We start from the raw sequence: 14791 nt of genomic DNA, 5'->3' as shown, positions 1-14791 counted from the left end.
CAGACAAATTGAAAAATGCAACATACAAGAGCATTTTGGGAACAGTCTGTATTTCATACAGCTCAACACTCAAGTCAAGGTCAAGTCAAGCTGGGGGATCTCTGAACCCCTCCTCTTCTGTGATTGAAATTGTGCATTGGACTTCAGGAGATCTGGTTAGTGATGTCTTTGCATATAGGACCATCAATTACAGCGATGAGGGCATTCTGAGGAAGAGAGAGCTTGGCTTTAGTATACCACACACTACCCATAGTCAGGAGGAGCTGTTTTGGGAAGAAAGCAGCCATGTTTTTAAACCTCGGGATAAACTTTTTAAGTCTTAAAAATGGAGTTAAAGTTGCTCTCCATAAGAGTGCATGTCAATTCAAGTGAAATGACTTGGGCAACCCCAAAAAAATCTTAATTAGTGTGGTGAAGATTAAAATGTAATCTCTAAAGCATGACCGCTGCATTCTCTCTGTACTGACAATTACATCAAATCCTAAATGCGTTAAAGAAAACCTGTCACCTTTCCTGAGCTGTGCCTTTCAGTTAATAAAAATAAAAAAAACTATTCTGGACAATGTTTTCTTCTAACTTTCTACTTAAAACTGTATGCTGGTATATATCCAGTGCCTGTCCCTGGTATATAGCCAGTGCTTGCCCCTAGTATATAGCCAGAAGTCCCCTGCCTCCTTGTATATAGCTAGCCAGTGCTCCCAGTATATAGCCAGTGCATGCCCCCAGTATAAAGCCAGTGCCCACCACCCCCAGAATATAGCCAGTGCCTGCCACACAGTTTATAGCCAGTGCCTGCCCCACAGTTTATAGCCAGTGCCTGCCACACAGTATGTAGTCAGTGCCTGCCTCACAATATATAGCCAGAAGCCCCCTAGCATATAGCCAGCCTCCTGCCCCTTAATTTATAGCCAGCACACCCCTGCACAGCCTAAAAAAACCCAAAACACGCTGAACTCACCTTCCCGACACCATTCGCGCGTCCTCTTCTGTCTTCAGCTCCAACTCCATCTAGGGATCCCCGCGTGATCCCTTCGCACTCACCATAGCCGCATGCTGACATCACAGTGTATCCTGATGACTGCCCACAAACTATGATGTTGGCAAGCAGCTGACGTCATGGTTTAAGTGACTGGACCGCACAGGGAGCTGAAAATGGAGCCAGAGCTGAAGACAGAAGAGGACCTGCAGGGGTGTCGGACAGGTGAGTACAGAGTATTATTTTCATTGACTCGAGTATAAGCTGAGTGGGGAGTTTTCAGCACGTTTTTTTTGTCAGAACAGTATATTTAATAATTGTAACCCCACCTAAAAATTTTTTGGTCTCTGTGACAATTGGATTTTGAAACTCTTGAGTTGTTAAACCACGTTTAACAATAAATCTTAATTGCAGACTCCTTTGATAACTCCTAAAGCTGATCATTGTAGCATGGGACTAAAGTACAGTAAATTCCCAACATCCGTTGGGGACCACCAGTATATACATAATGGTGTCTGCACCGTTTTTTTTGTCTGTTTGCATGGATCATCTATGGAGCTTGCTCATGTTATTATGTGTTTGTGCCATAATTGTCACGGTTGTACTTTTCCGACACTTTTGAAAACTGTGCACCTATAGAGGGCGTGGTAGTGCTTATTTGTAAATTAAGACACATTTATTTCCACAATTGTGTTGCACTATGTAGAATAAAAGTGCACCAAGAAAAAAGAGGTGCAACTATGTTACATCCTGAAAGCTGAGCAGATTAACTAAGAGCCTGCACAAAGTTCACATTAGTGAGGAAAACTACACTAAGGCAGACTCCACCACTTTTTATATATCTGGGCCATTATATTTTTGTCATTATATCTGGGCCATTATCTTCTTGTCACAATACCAGCCTGGACGACTGTTGGAATAATAGTCATTACTATCTATATGTAACAACTATTTTTGCATGTATTGTATCTGAGACAGGAAGAGACAGCACAGACATTTTTTCCTACCTTGCAGCAGATGGACTGATAGCAGTACATACATGTTATCCTGTATGCTGATAACTGTGAGTTCTGTTCATGAATAAAGTTCCTTTTACTGTCCCACTACTGGAGAATGATCTGGATAATGAATGAATGGAGATTGATAGTGGAGATTCTGGCCCAAATTTACTAAAAACAGTGCAATTTCCTTACCCGTCCCCCTGATTTCTGTCGCACGAAATCCAGCACAGCCACACCACAATCCGATTGCATGCTACACAATCCCCAGCTAAATACCTGTCACAGCGGTGCAAATCCCAAAAACGACCACAAAGCTGAGAAAAATAGTTCACAGTACGACATTTTCAGGATTTCTGGCACACTTTCTGGTGCAGAGAATGTGCAAAGTCCAACAGTAAACTGTCGCAAGAATTTTAGTAAATGTGCCCCAATATCTTTTCGATAAAAGTAACAATAAGGGCTGGAAGGTTATCCTAGACTTGTTATATCAGACTATCTGACTTGTCAAGACCATCAAATTTTTCATAACATTCCTGGTAGGAAGAGCAAAAAATCCCAAATTTTTATTATAGAAAAATACCTTTAAATATGAATAGTAAAAATGTCTTGGTTTCCTAAAAAGTAACACATTTAGGTTCATTGTAAGAGGGCTCTTCATTGTGCTAATTAACAGCTTTTTGTCCCATGTTATTAGTCCCCTAAGTTGTGTATGGCACAGTAAAAATGCCTGGGGGCTCCCACACATTACTGAAGCTCCCCTTGTAGTATAGGCAGCACAATGATGTCCATACTGCAACACATCAGGCTTGGCATATGCTACATATGTTACATTCTCACCATGTTTTAGCCCTCCGTTTTAAGGATATGTCTTGCAGATTCCCGACGCGTCTTGTATATGGAAAGTTACATCACTGGGAAACTCCATGAGCATACCATCAACAGAAGCGGGGGATGGATGCAATACTTTGCATCTGTCCCCCATATGCTATTATGGCCAATGCTGAGCATAAACACTCAAACGAAGGAAGCGGGAAGGCAAAGGAAAATATATATTTTATTTTAACGCTTGGGAATCATTTGTTTATTTAATCAAAAAAGAAACAATAGAAATATTACAAAATGCAAAGCTCCACCAAAACACGAGTATAGATACAATAGGTTATAGCACATAAGTGCTACTGCACAATATACCGCTCACTATTTTCATTCATTGGTACTTCCTCTACTTTTTCCTCCTCGATACCACTTAAGTCAGTAGATGGTGTTATCATACGTATAGACTTTTTGGATGTACATAGTAAAAGAAGCCATGATTTGTAACCATGACCTATAAATGCATATAAGAGAGGATCCAAGCAAGTATTCAGAACAGCTAAGCACAATGTGGCAACCACAGTCTTCTGAAGAACACTGTGCAAGGTGCAAATGTCTGGATGATGAACCAAGTAATGAAGATGAACTGTCCTTTGAATATGGTATGGCAAAAAGCAGACACAGCAGACCAGAAGAGTCAAGGATATCATAGTAACATGCTTTCTAATGGTTTTCTTCTCCATAGGCATAGTCACAATATGTCTGATGAGCAACGCAGTACACACCACAATGGCCAGTAAAGGAAGTAGAAATCCAATAACCAAAGCGAAGTAGTTCATATACATTACCCTCTTCCAGGCTGATATTACCACAGGTTCAAAGCACCTTGTCACATTTTCCCGGACACTGATACCAGATAGTAGGAAAGGTATTGTACTTAGACCTGTAAAAACCCAGACAACTGCACAAACTATAATGGCTGTCTTCACTTTGACTGTATTCGGGTGTACCACTGACATATAGCGGAATATGTTCATACAAGCCAAGAAAAAGATGCTGGAGTACATGCTGAAAAAAAAGGAGAATGTCGTAACGCGGCAGAGGAAGTCTCCAAAGATCCAGTTCCCATCCTTGTGGTAGTAGGCTATCCTCAGAGGCAGGAAAATTAGAAACAGAAGATCAGCTACTGCAAGGTTAAGGAGGCATATAGTAGATAAACTTTTCTTTTTCCGAACCTTGCAAAAAACATACACAGCAGCTCCGTTAAAGAGCAACCCGCTGAGAAACACAATAATATAGACAGCTGTATACACCGGATATTTGTAATCATCTTCTATGGGGCAAGGGTGGATGGTGTCTTCACTGTTGTTCATCTAGAAAGACAGACAAAAGGCCATTATAAATATATTACTTCCATATATAATCGTAAAAGAGAACAGTGGTCAGAAGCTTTTTTGGTTTGAGAAACCTAACTACCTACTCAACTATACAAATTATGGAAAAATTCCTAAGCATGGTCAATGGCCATATTAGTTATTGTTTACTCCAGGGACAAAACAGTCCCTTCATATACTGTACACTGCTGATTAATAAGTACTATAACAGGGGGAGATTTAGCAGAAGTTTCAGAAGTAAAACTGTTCTAGTTGTACATGGAAACCAATTAGGGCTGTGGATAAATGAAAGCAGAGCTCCGATTGGTTGCCATAGTGCACTTGGTGTGGTTTTAGCCTAGAAGTGAATGCTAGAGACATTTGCAAAATAACTAGACTATACAGTACATGCAGGGGCTTAATACAGCAGTAGAATCCATAGCAGCTGCTATGGGGCCCACAGTGTGAGGGGGCCCACTCATCTGGTCTGGCACACTAAAGAGTGGAGGATGTGCACCATTATATACATTATGTGTATATAACAAATATTTGATGTATATATGCTATATCTGTGGTGTATATATCCTGTATGTGTATACAGTGTATGATGTGTGTATATATATATATATATATATATATATATATATATATATTGTATTATCCTGTATATATGTACATATGTTGTACGATTGTATATGGCATTGTGTGTGTGTGTGTGTGTGTGTGTGTGAATGCTCATTATGTGTGTGCACAAGTGTATAAATGTGTAATTGTAACTTGCATGTGTGAGTATGCAAAAATGTACATAGGGAAGAGGGCCCTATTTAGCCTGCTATAGGGTCTTGTCTCTCCTAGTTATGCCCCTGTGTACATGTATGTTATTCTCAGTGTACTCTGCATGCTTACATATTAGGAAATTCGGCAGATTTGTGTTATTCCCTTTCTATGCGCTCTATTCAAATCAATGAGGCTGTGGGTACACATAGTCATATGCAGAGCCTAGCTCAGAAATAGCAATGAATAGTTCATTGTGAACATACACAGAGCACAAGATCACAAATCAAGGGGGAGAGACGAGTACCAGCTACATCCTCAGCCCAATATCATGGCAGGATGAATTCAAGTTTTTCAAACTTTATATAATGTGATATATGTTTACAAGTTAAATATAACATGACTCATAACACACAAACATAAAGTACTAAACTTAATTAAAAAAATACATGCAAATAAACATCTCAGTCCCACAATACATGAAAAAAATTAAAAATAATCATAGTGCAACTATTCCTGGGATTGGAGAAAGGAAAACCTGGTGCAGGTAAGAGTGAAGGGATAATAAAATGGATGTAAGTCCAGCAACCTTTCCACCTACATGTGTTGGTCAGCAGTGTCCTGACTCCTTAGTATGGACCCTTCCGTCCGAAACATATAAGTGGAAAGGTCCATATGTGATTCTTTTTGATCATTTGTGGATTCTATTACGATCAATCTATTCTTAATTCTAACAATACACAGTAGATTTACTTGCTATTGCAAAATATTGTACAATTTTTTCCATGTCTGGAAGCAATTTGTTTTTTTCTTCAAGCCATATCAAGGAACAAAATTTATGGGTAGGACTTCAAATATGCGGAAACATCCTGCGTACTGTACCATGATCCACCAGTAAATAGCAGTTCCATATCTCATGAGGACAAGCCCTGTTCTGTTATGGTATACAATTGCCTCAGAGATGTCCCCATGAGATTACATGGAAGACCATTTATCTGCAAAGGGAACATACGGCTGAATAAACTAGCAAAATCAGTTGTTGTGACTTCTTAACATGATGAATATTTAAAAATATTGAGCAAGTTTCCTCTAGTGATGGCAGCAAACAAACACTATTGGGGGAGATTGATCAGAAGTGTCTGAGAGCAGAACTGTTCTAGTTGCTCATAGCAACCAATCAGAGCTCAGCTTTCATTTTATATAAAGCTGTGGGGAAATGAAAGCTGAGCTCTAATAAGTTGCGATGGGAAACTAGAATAGTTCTTCTCTCAGACACTTCTGATAAATCTCTCCCTTGTTTTTGTAGAGGACTAGGGATGTCTACACATGCGCTTAGCAAAAGTAACAGATGCTTTCTTCAGTTTTTCACAGTCGATTTGCCTCAGTCTGGCATCTGTTTTTTCAATAATCCTCAAACTATAGTCTATGGCTCAGATATATAAAAAATAGTGCAAACTAGATCACCTCACTAATGTGCACTTTTCACCGTATCAATGAATTGTTGCGCATGCTGTTAAATTATATGGCGCAAAAGGGGCTGCTTGGGAAAAAGTGCACACAGAAGCGCCTTTCTTTCTTTGCTGCACTTTCAATCTACTCTGTGCGACACAAATGTGTCAGATTCTAGCTATAAACTATGAATAAGCACTACCACACCCCTTCAGGTGCACAGTTTTATAAAGGGACACAATTGTAGCGCAAACACATCATAAAATCATGTGCAAGACACCTTTTTTCATGCACACTTGGACAAAAAACTGGTACAGACACAATAATATATTTGGGCTTACAAATGATTGGAAAACAACATGGCATAATTTTTAACAGATCAGTTGTATGGGCTCCTAAAGTAGCAGGTATGGGGACTGATGCATTAAAACAGCTGCGCTTTTAATGCATTAAAAGCACAGCTGTTTGCCTCTGCTTAAAAAAAACGACGTCACAAGTTGTTTTTTTCACTAGTCCTTTGCTTTTCTGATACAGGCTCCTAGTACCAGGTATTTTGACCGCGGGACCTTAGTAAATAAGCCCCAATGTCTTATATTGATTCATCAAACATATCTGTACTGTGTGCACCAGGCATAAACAACTTCCCCCCAAGTCTATGGAAAATACGTATTTCTGTTACTAAGGTTCTATTATCATTACCATAACAAGTAAAACTATAATTTGGCATTATATTAAAGAATGGGTGTGGATGATAGAGAGGAGTTGAGAAATATTTGATGAATGTCTTTTTACTTATAAAAGCATGGTAAGATAATATGCCTTTACAAAGGAATGTCATTTTCTCTCCAGTGTTTGCTCATAGTATTACACAGAAGCAGAGCCAATACTAGTCTCATAATGAGAATTTGGAGGACAAATCTATTGGCTGCTCTTAATACGTTTAACTGTAAATGACAAACCTAAAACGACACTTGTTCTTTAGGGGAGCCGTCACCTTTCCTTACACGTCAGTAATACTGATTGGGGCACATTTACTATTAGAGGTGCGATCTGCACTAAATGTGGTTTTTTTGTGTATAATTCAGGGTGGGCCAGAGTCATGAAGAACGGGCGCCAGAAATAATGAATCCGGCACCCCCTGCACTGCCCTGAGTTCACCAACTTTTTTGTGATGCACCTTTAACGTACAAAGTCCGTGCAAAGTCCGACAGAGAACTGACGCACGGCCCTTAGTAAATGTGCTCCATTGTCTACTGTGATATAACAATTCTGGAAACTTTTTTCTTATACCTCTATTTTGCACTGTTCCCAGTGCAAAATAGAGTATGTTTTTGGTAAGTTCCTAGCTAAATATTTCTTTTCTCTTCTCCTTTCTGTACACTCTTCAGACAAATCTAAAATTAAAGTTTCTGTAAAAGTAACTATAAAAGTATTTTGCACCCTAAAACTTGAGTTTCATGAAATATATTCCTTCTCGGCCACCCTTTTTAGCCTTTTATAGCTAAATACTATACAGTAGGTCTTAAAATAGCTAATTTTCTAATATATATTCGTAGGAGGCAGAGATCTACTCTTCTGAAACTGCATTTTCACATCTCTAGTACAGAAAGGTAAATGGATTCCTGCAGCCACCACCAGGAGGAGGTTACAGCTTATTCTTACAGTAAATGAGCGCAATAATATAACATCATATGGTAAGGAAAACAACTCCCCCTAGTGGAGGTTGAAGGCATGGTATTCCACAAAATGTATTCAGAAAAGAAATGGAAAAGATAGGTTTAATCAATTTTAAACAAATACTGCAAATAAACTATTAACTGTCTAATGTTTGTCTACATACAGATAATGAAACATAATACAATATAAAATGGTTACATAGAGTAAATCTATAGAAGGAACATTGTGATAGAAAGCTTAGTAGGTTTATTTCCAGTGGACAGAAATCTGACCATGGTCACACAGGTGCAGAGCTCATTAGTATCATAGAGCAGTGGTGGCGAACCTATGGCACGGGTGGCAGAGGTGGCACTCTGAGCCCTCTCTGTGGGCACCCAGGCCATCACCCAGCACAAAGGTCACCATTCAGGACTCCTCCTCCTGCAGTCACAGGGAGCCCAGAACTTGCCATGTTCAGCACTATTTTAAAGTGACTTGACGTACAGGAGGAGGGGACAGCGCTGGATTATCATTGAATCCCCTTCTCAGGGCCTGTGATTCGTCCTGTTAGAGGGACCTTAGAGGGAAGCTACAATAATAATCCGCATTGCTCCATCTTTGTACTGTATTGGTGTCTTCAGGACACCAATATGTTCGAATCTGTGACAGAGCTGGGAGCAATAAGTTATTTTAAATTGGCATTTGGCACTTTGTGAAAAATATGTCGCTTTAGGTTGTAGTTTGGGCGCTCAGTCTCTAAAAGGTTTGCCATCACTGTCACAGAGAGTAATCAGAGCTGTGGGTTATAATGAGCTGTGCACCTGTGTGACCATGGTCAGATTTCTGTCCACTGAATATAAACTAACTAAGCTTTCTATAGAATGACAGCAACCTGAAAACCGAAAGGAATTGCTACAGAAAATATTGGAAAATTGTATAACTTTTCATTATACAAACAATAACATTTATTTGCTGAAATGGGAACACCCCTTTAAAGAGGACCTGTCACCCTCAAAAACTGCACTAGTGCTAAAACAGAGGCAGCAGTGTTACATTGTTAGCGTTATCGGAAACTGCCGCGGGTGACTGCAGACTGCAGCGCCCCTCATGAATACACCGCTTTGAGAGCGGTCCGGCGTTTGTAGTGTAGAGCGCAGCAGTTTTAATTAGCGTTATCGGAGGTTAACACTGCTGCATCTGTGCAGTTTTTAAAGGTGACAGGTCCTCTTTAAGGGCTGAGGTTTTAGAAAACCTATTTAAATTATTCACTTTTTAAAGTAGTTCCAACCTTCTATACAAAGGAATGATCATTCATTTTGCACTGATTGGATCTTATATGAATTTCAAGCCCTGGGACACCTGGATGATGTCTATATGTCCTATACAGTATATGACCTATAGAAGGAGACAAACCTTTCAAAGACCCTCTAGGAGAATAATGAGAAAACAGGCTTTATTATAAACATACACAGAAGAACATTTGTTTTATTTGACATAGTAGTTTGTCAGTGTTGTTTCCTGTGAATACTTGTTATAATACAATTAAAACCTGGCATAGAAGAGGCACCAGGTTTTATATCACTAAACTAACAGCTCCCACAGGTGACAAATCCTTTCTAACAATGCCCCATTATGTTAAAACTTGCCCTATGAGAAATGTACTCCAAAATCACATGCAAATACAGTGAGAAGAGTCCCTTTATACCTATGATGAGTAACTTTTAGAGGCTTAAGGGGGAGCGTCACTTCAGACATATCCTAGACTCTATATTATATAAAAGTTTGGTAATCATATCTAGTACAAGCAGTCCCCGGGTTATGTATAATACATTCATAAAATCAAATTTTACACAGCTGCTCTCTGTGACCCGGGAACATCATAGACTAGTTTTTGAGTCTAAATTTTCACCCTGCGCTTTCCAAAATCCACCTATTAACAACCATATACAGCAGCCATTGTCTGCTGCTGTGGCAGTTAGCAACCAATCACAGCTCAGTTTCTATTTTGCCACAGGTCACTGTTATATCAGCTCTGAGCTGTGATTGGTTACTATAGGCACTGAGTTTAAGACACTTATGTGTAAGCTAAAATGGATACAAATAGGGACAGAGAGCGGCAGACAGAAAGAGAGAGACCGACAGAGAGACAAACAAACAGAAAGACAGAGATGGACAGACAGATGGAGGCCTTGCCTTAATACAAGAAGCCGTATGCAGTTTGCAAAACACAAATGACACTGTGAGAAATTAGATTCTCTGGTTTGATGGGACAAAGATTACATTTTGTGGTGTTTATACGAAGTTGTATGTGTGGACAAAACCAGGCCCTGCTCATCACCTGCCAAATACAATCTCATCAGTGATACATGGTGGTGGCAGCTCCATGCTGAGACAAGATGAATGATTGCAATTGAAAGAAAGATGAATGTGGCCAAGTACAGAGATATCCTGGATGAACACCTCTTCCAGAGTTCTCTGGACTGAAGGTTCACCTTCCAACAATGACCCCAAGCAAACAGCTAAAATCACAAAGCAGTGGCTTTAGAACAAGTCTGTGACCATTCTTGACGGGCCCAGCCAGAGCCCTGAACTAAACCCGACTGAGCATCTCTGGGGAAACTTGAAAATGGCGTAATTCCCAAGAAGACTCATGGCTGTACTAGCTCAAAAGGTGCTTCTAGATGGGGTGCAGAGTGTACATTCATGAGCAAAAAAAATAACAACTGGCTGCAATGAAACAAAGGACATGAATAAAAATGTAAATGGGTCTAAATACTTTCCTACCCACTGTATGTCTCTAACTGCCTTCATCTCCAGTTCAGGAGCAAATAGAGACTGATACAATTTGAGGGATAACAATTAGAGATGAGCGAGCACTAAAATGCTCGGGTACTCGTTATTCGAGACAAACTTTTCCCGATGCTTTTTTCAAGGGGACCAAGGCTCTGCACAGGGAAGCTTGGCCAAACACCTGGAAAACTCAGAAAAGGATGGAAACACCACGGAAATGGACAGGAAACAGCAGGGGCAGCATGCATGGATGCCTCTGAGGCTGCTTAATCGCACCATTATGCCAAAATTATGGGCAACAGCATGGCCATGACAGAGTGACAGAATGAAGCTAGATAGCATCTAAAACATCCAATAATTGACCCTGACACTATAGGGAACGGCATGCAGAGGCAGCGGCAGCAGCGGCAGGCTAGAGAGTGTCATGGCGACATACCCTAAATGGACTCAGGCTTCAAACCAATGGGTGGCAGAGAGGAACCAAAGGAGGTGAGCAAGAAGCGCTGAAATGATTTTCTCTGTGAACAAAAGGTTGACGGTATATTTAGTCGATAACACAGCATGGTGGCGACATAGTGACCAAGTTCCATAACGTATGTGGTGAAACACCCCAAAAATGAGCCTGACACAGCTCGTTTGATAAGGGGACGACATTTGGAGGCAGCCATGGAGAGGACTTCCATGATTAAGAGCGACAGTATGGGGCATCTATATTGCGCCGAGTTCCACTATGTATGTGGTGAAACACCTGAAAATTCTGCCTGACACAGCTCGTTTGATAAGGGGACCATGTATGGAGGCAGTGAACTAGTAGTAGATTAAAGGTGCTGCAGTTAAAACTATGTTAGTTGGATCTTGGGATGGAGCTGGCGCTCCGCTGCCAGGCGAGCTTTCGCCAATCCAAGCCCCTGTCTCTAGGCTACTCCCCAAACAGCACTTCTAAGAACCTTTTGTATAAGATCAAGTGTAGTAGCGTTCTTATAAGTTTGGGATATGGCGGGTGAGGGGAATGTAAACAGATGCGCAAGAAGCGCTGAAATAATATCGGTAAATGATAAAAGTTTGCCAGTATATTTTGTGGATTACACAGCAGGGTGGCGACAAAGTTAACAAGTTTGATGTGGAATGCCCTGTAATAGCTCTTGGGCGGTGTGCCTTTTATCGCCTAGGCCCAGCAGTTTGAGCACCGCCTGCTGTCGCTTAGCGACGGCACTGCTGCTGTGCCTAGAGCTACCGACTGATGGCGCCATGCCCACGGATGGTAATTCGGAGGAGGAGGAGGTGGAGGAGGGGTGGGAGGAGGAGGAGGTATAGTAGGCCTTTGAGACCTGGACCGAGGTAGGCCCCGCAATCCTCGGCGTCGGCAGTATATGACCAGCCCCAGGGTCAGACTCGGTCCCAGCCTCCACCAAGTTAAGTGTAGTAGCGTTCTTATAAGTTCCTGCCCTGACAACAACTTCACCACTGTCTGACAACTGTGTCTCCTCATCGTCGGACACCTCTTTACACACTTCTTCCACTACGTCAAGAAGGTCATCATCACCCACAGACTGCGACTGGTGGAAAACCTGGGCATCGGAAAATTGCTCAGCAGCAACCGGACAAGTGGTTTGTGACTGTGGGAAGGGTCCAGAAAACAGTTCCTCAGAGTATGCCGGTTCAAATGCCAAATTTTCCTGGGAGGGGGCAGACTGGGGGGGAAGAGGCTGAGGTGCAGGAGCTGGAGGAGTGCCGATTTCGGTGACATGGGTGGACTGCGTGGAAGACTGACTGGTGGACAAATTGCTCGAAGCATTGTCGGCAATCCACGACATCACCTGTTCGCACTGTTCTGGCCTCAACAGTGCTCTACCACGAGTCCCAGTAACTTCAGACATGAACCTAGGGAGTGTAGCTCTGCGGCGTTCCCCTGCTCCCTCATCAGCAGGTGGTGTCTCACCCCGCCCAGGACCACGGCCTCTGACCTGTGCAGTAGTTGGACGCCCACATCCCCGCCCTCGTCCCCGCCCTCGTCCTCTACCCCTAGCCCTCGGGTTAAACATTTTGAAAATGAAAGTTATAACTTTAATTTTTTTTTTTTTTGTGTTTTTTAGTTTTTAAAACCAAACGATGCTATCCTATTGCTATGGCTATTTTCTAGCCAACTATGAAAGCACCCTGCTATGCCAGATGAGATGACGCTGAGTTATGAAAAAATAAACGTAAAATAAAAAGTAAATGGCAGACTGTGCCTAATTGAAATCCAACCCCTAATAAATTGTCCCACTTCGGTCTTTGCGATGGATATGTGCGTCACTAAGCGCTAAACACAACGGTCGCAAGTCTCCCTGCAAATTCCTCACAATATGGTAGTAGATGCACTACAGCAAGGCCAGCCACCAGCAGCTCAACCAGAAATAAAATATATAACGCTATTGTAGGCGTAAGTAAGCCGTTTGGATTCTCCTATGGCTATTTTCTAGCCAAGTATGAAAGCACACTGCTATGCCAGATGAGATGACGCTGAGTTATGAAAAAATAAACGTAAAATAAAAATAAATGGCAGACTGTGCCTAATTGAAATCAAACCCCTAATAAGTTGTCCCACTTTGGTGTTTGAGGTGGATATGTGTGTCACTAAGAGCTAAACACAACGGTAGCATGTCCCCCTGCAAATTCCTCACAATATGGTACTAGCTGCAAATAAAAAAAAAAAAGTATAACGTTATTGTAGCCCTAAGAAGGGCTGTTGGGTTCTTTTAGAATCACTCCTGCCTAACACTATTCTAATAGAACACCCTAACGCTTTCCCTGACCAGCAGCAGCTCTCTCCCTAGCGGCATCCAGACACAGAATGATCCGAGCAGCGCAGGCAGCGGCTAGTCTATCCCAGGGTCACCTGATCTGGCCAGCCAACCACTGCTATCGACGTGTAAGGGTACCACGTCATGCTGGGTGGAGTGCAGAGTCTCCTGGCTTGTGATTGGCTCTGTTTCTGGCCGCCAAAAAGCAAAACGGCGGGAGATGCCATTTTCTCGAGCGGGCGAAGTATTCGTCCGAGCAACGAGCAGTTTCGAGTACGCTAATGCTCGTACGAGCATCAAGCTCGGACGAGTATGTTTGCTCATCTCTAATAACAATCTTATTTTTACTGTCCTAAGTACTATAGAGCCCAAGGTATCTGGGGAGACAATCCTCTTTCAGCCTCTAAAAGTGACTCATCTCTGACAAAAAGTGAATCTTCGCAGATGAATGACAGTGAAAAAGGTAAATTTTAACATCCCCAACTTGATGAAGCTGTTAGTTGAGGTGCAGCAGGTGATGATAGTGTCCCTTTAATTATTCTGAAATCTATGTAGGAAGCATCATAGTGGGAATGATCAGTCAGTACCACGGGAGATGGGATAGCAGAGAGAAAAATGGGCCGATTGTTATCATTAAAGAGATGTTTCCTTAGTTATCTAATCCGACGTATTTGTTCACAGAAATCCATCACAAGTCTTTTCACATGATGCTGACATTTTTATACTTACATTCTTGTACTTTTCCCTTGGAATTCTCCTTTTGCTTTATACTTTAAATTTCTTCTCTGAGAAAATATAACTGGAAACAGTGAAGTTTAAAGATGAGGTATACTGCAAATAATAATCCCTCCTAGTTTAGAATATAGGGACACCATAGAGATACATTACATATGGCACATGTAGAGTTATAATACATGGCACATGGTGCAAGGGGCAGAAACAGCAAATTTTTAACATGTAAAAAAATACCCTATAAAGGGCTGTAATAAAGAGAGTTGTTAAATACAGCAAGCCCAGCAGGAGTGGAGTATACAGCATATACAGCATTAGTGGAGTATACAGCATTTACTGTATGAGTGGAGTATACAGCATGTACAGTATGAGTGGAGTATACAGCAAGTACAGCATAAGTGGAGTATACAGTATATACAGTATGAGTGGAAAATACAGCATGTA

General features: G+C 41.4%; 1 protein-coding gene across 5 annotated transcripts in view; it reads right to left on the bottom strand.

Annotated features, from left to right (window-relative positions):
- Positions 1–3018: 3018 nt before the first annotated feature.
- The window catches only part of LOC140122287 (cysteinyl leukotriene receptor 2-like), a 28702-nt gene continuing 16929 nt past the window's right edge, over positions 3019–14791 (bottom strand). For 2 of the 5 annotated variants that reach the window (XM_072142982.1, XM_072142981.1), the window contains exons 2-3: positions 14345–14414; positions 3019–4163 (exon numbers count right to left, since the gene is read on the bottom strand). In XM_072142982.1, the coding sequence (XP_071999083.1) occupies positions 3153–4163 (1011 nt within the window). In that variant the 5' untranslated portion in view covers positions 14345–14414 and the 3' untranslated portion in view covers positions 3019–3152. Of the gene's footprint in view, positions 4164–5538; positions 6041–14344; positions 14415–14791 lie in introns of those variants that run through there. The other 3 variants (XM_072142985.1, XM_072142984.1, XM_072142983.1) reach the window with 2 other exon arrangements.

Source organism: Engystomops pustulosus, chromosome 3, assembly GCF_040894005.1.
Source record: "Engystomops pustulosus chromosome 3, aEngPut4.maternal, whole genome shotgun sequence".
In the NCBI taxonomy this organism is placed as follows: Eukaryota; Metazoa; Chordata; class Amphibia; order Anura; family Leptodactylidae; genus Engystomops; species Engystomops pustulosus.
This window is presented reverse-complemented; position numbering and strand designations above follow the sequence as displayed.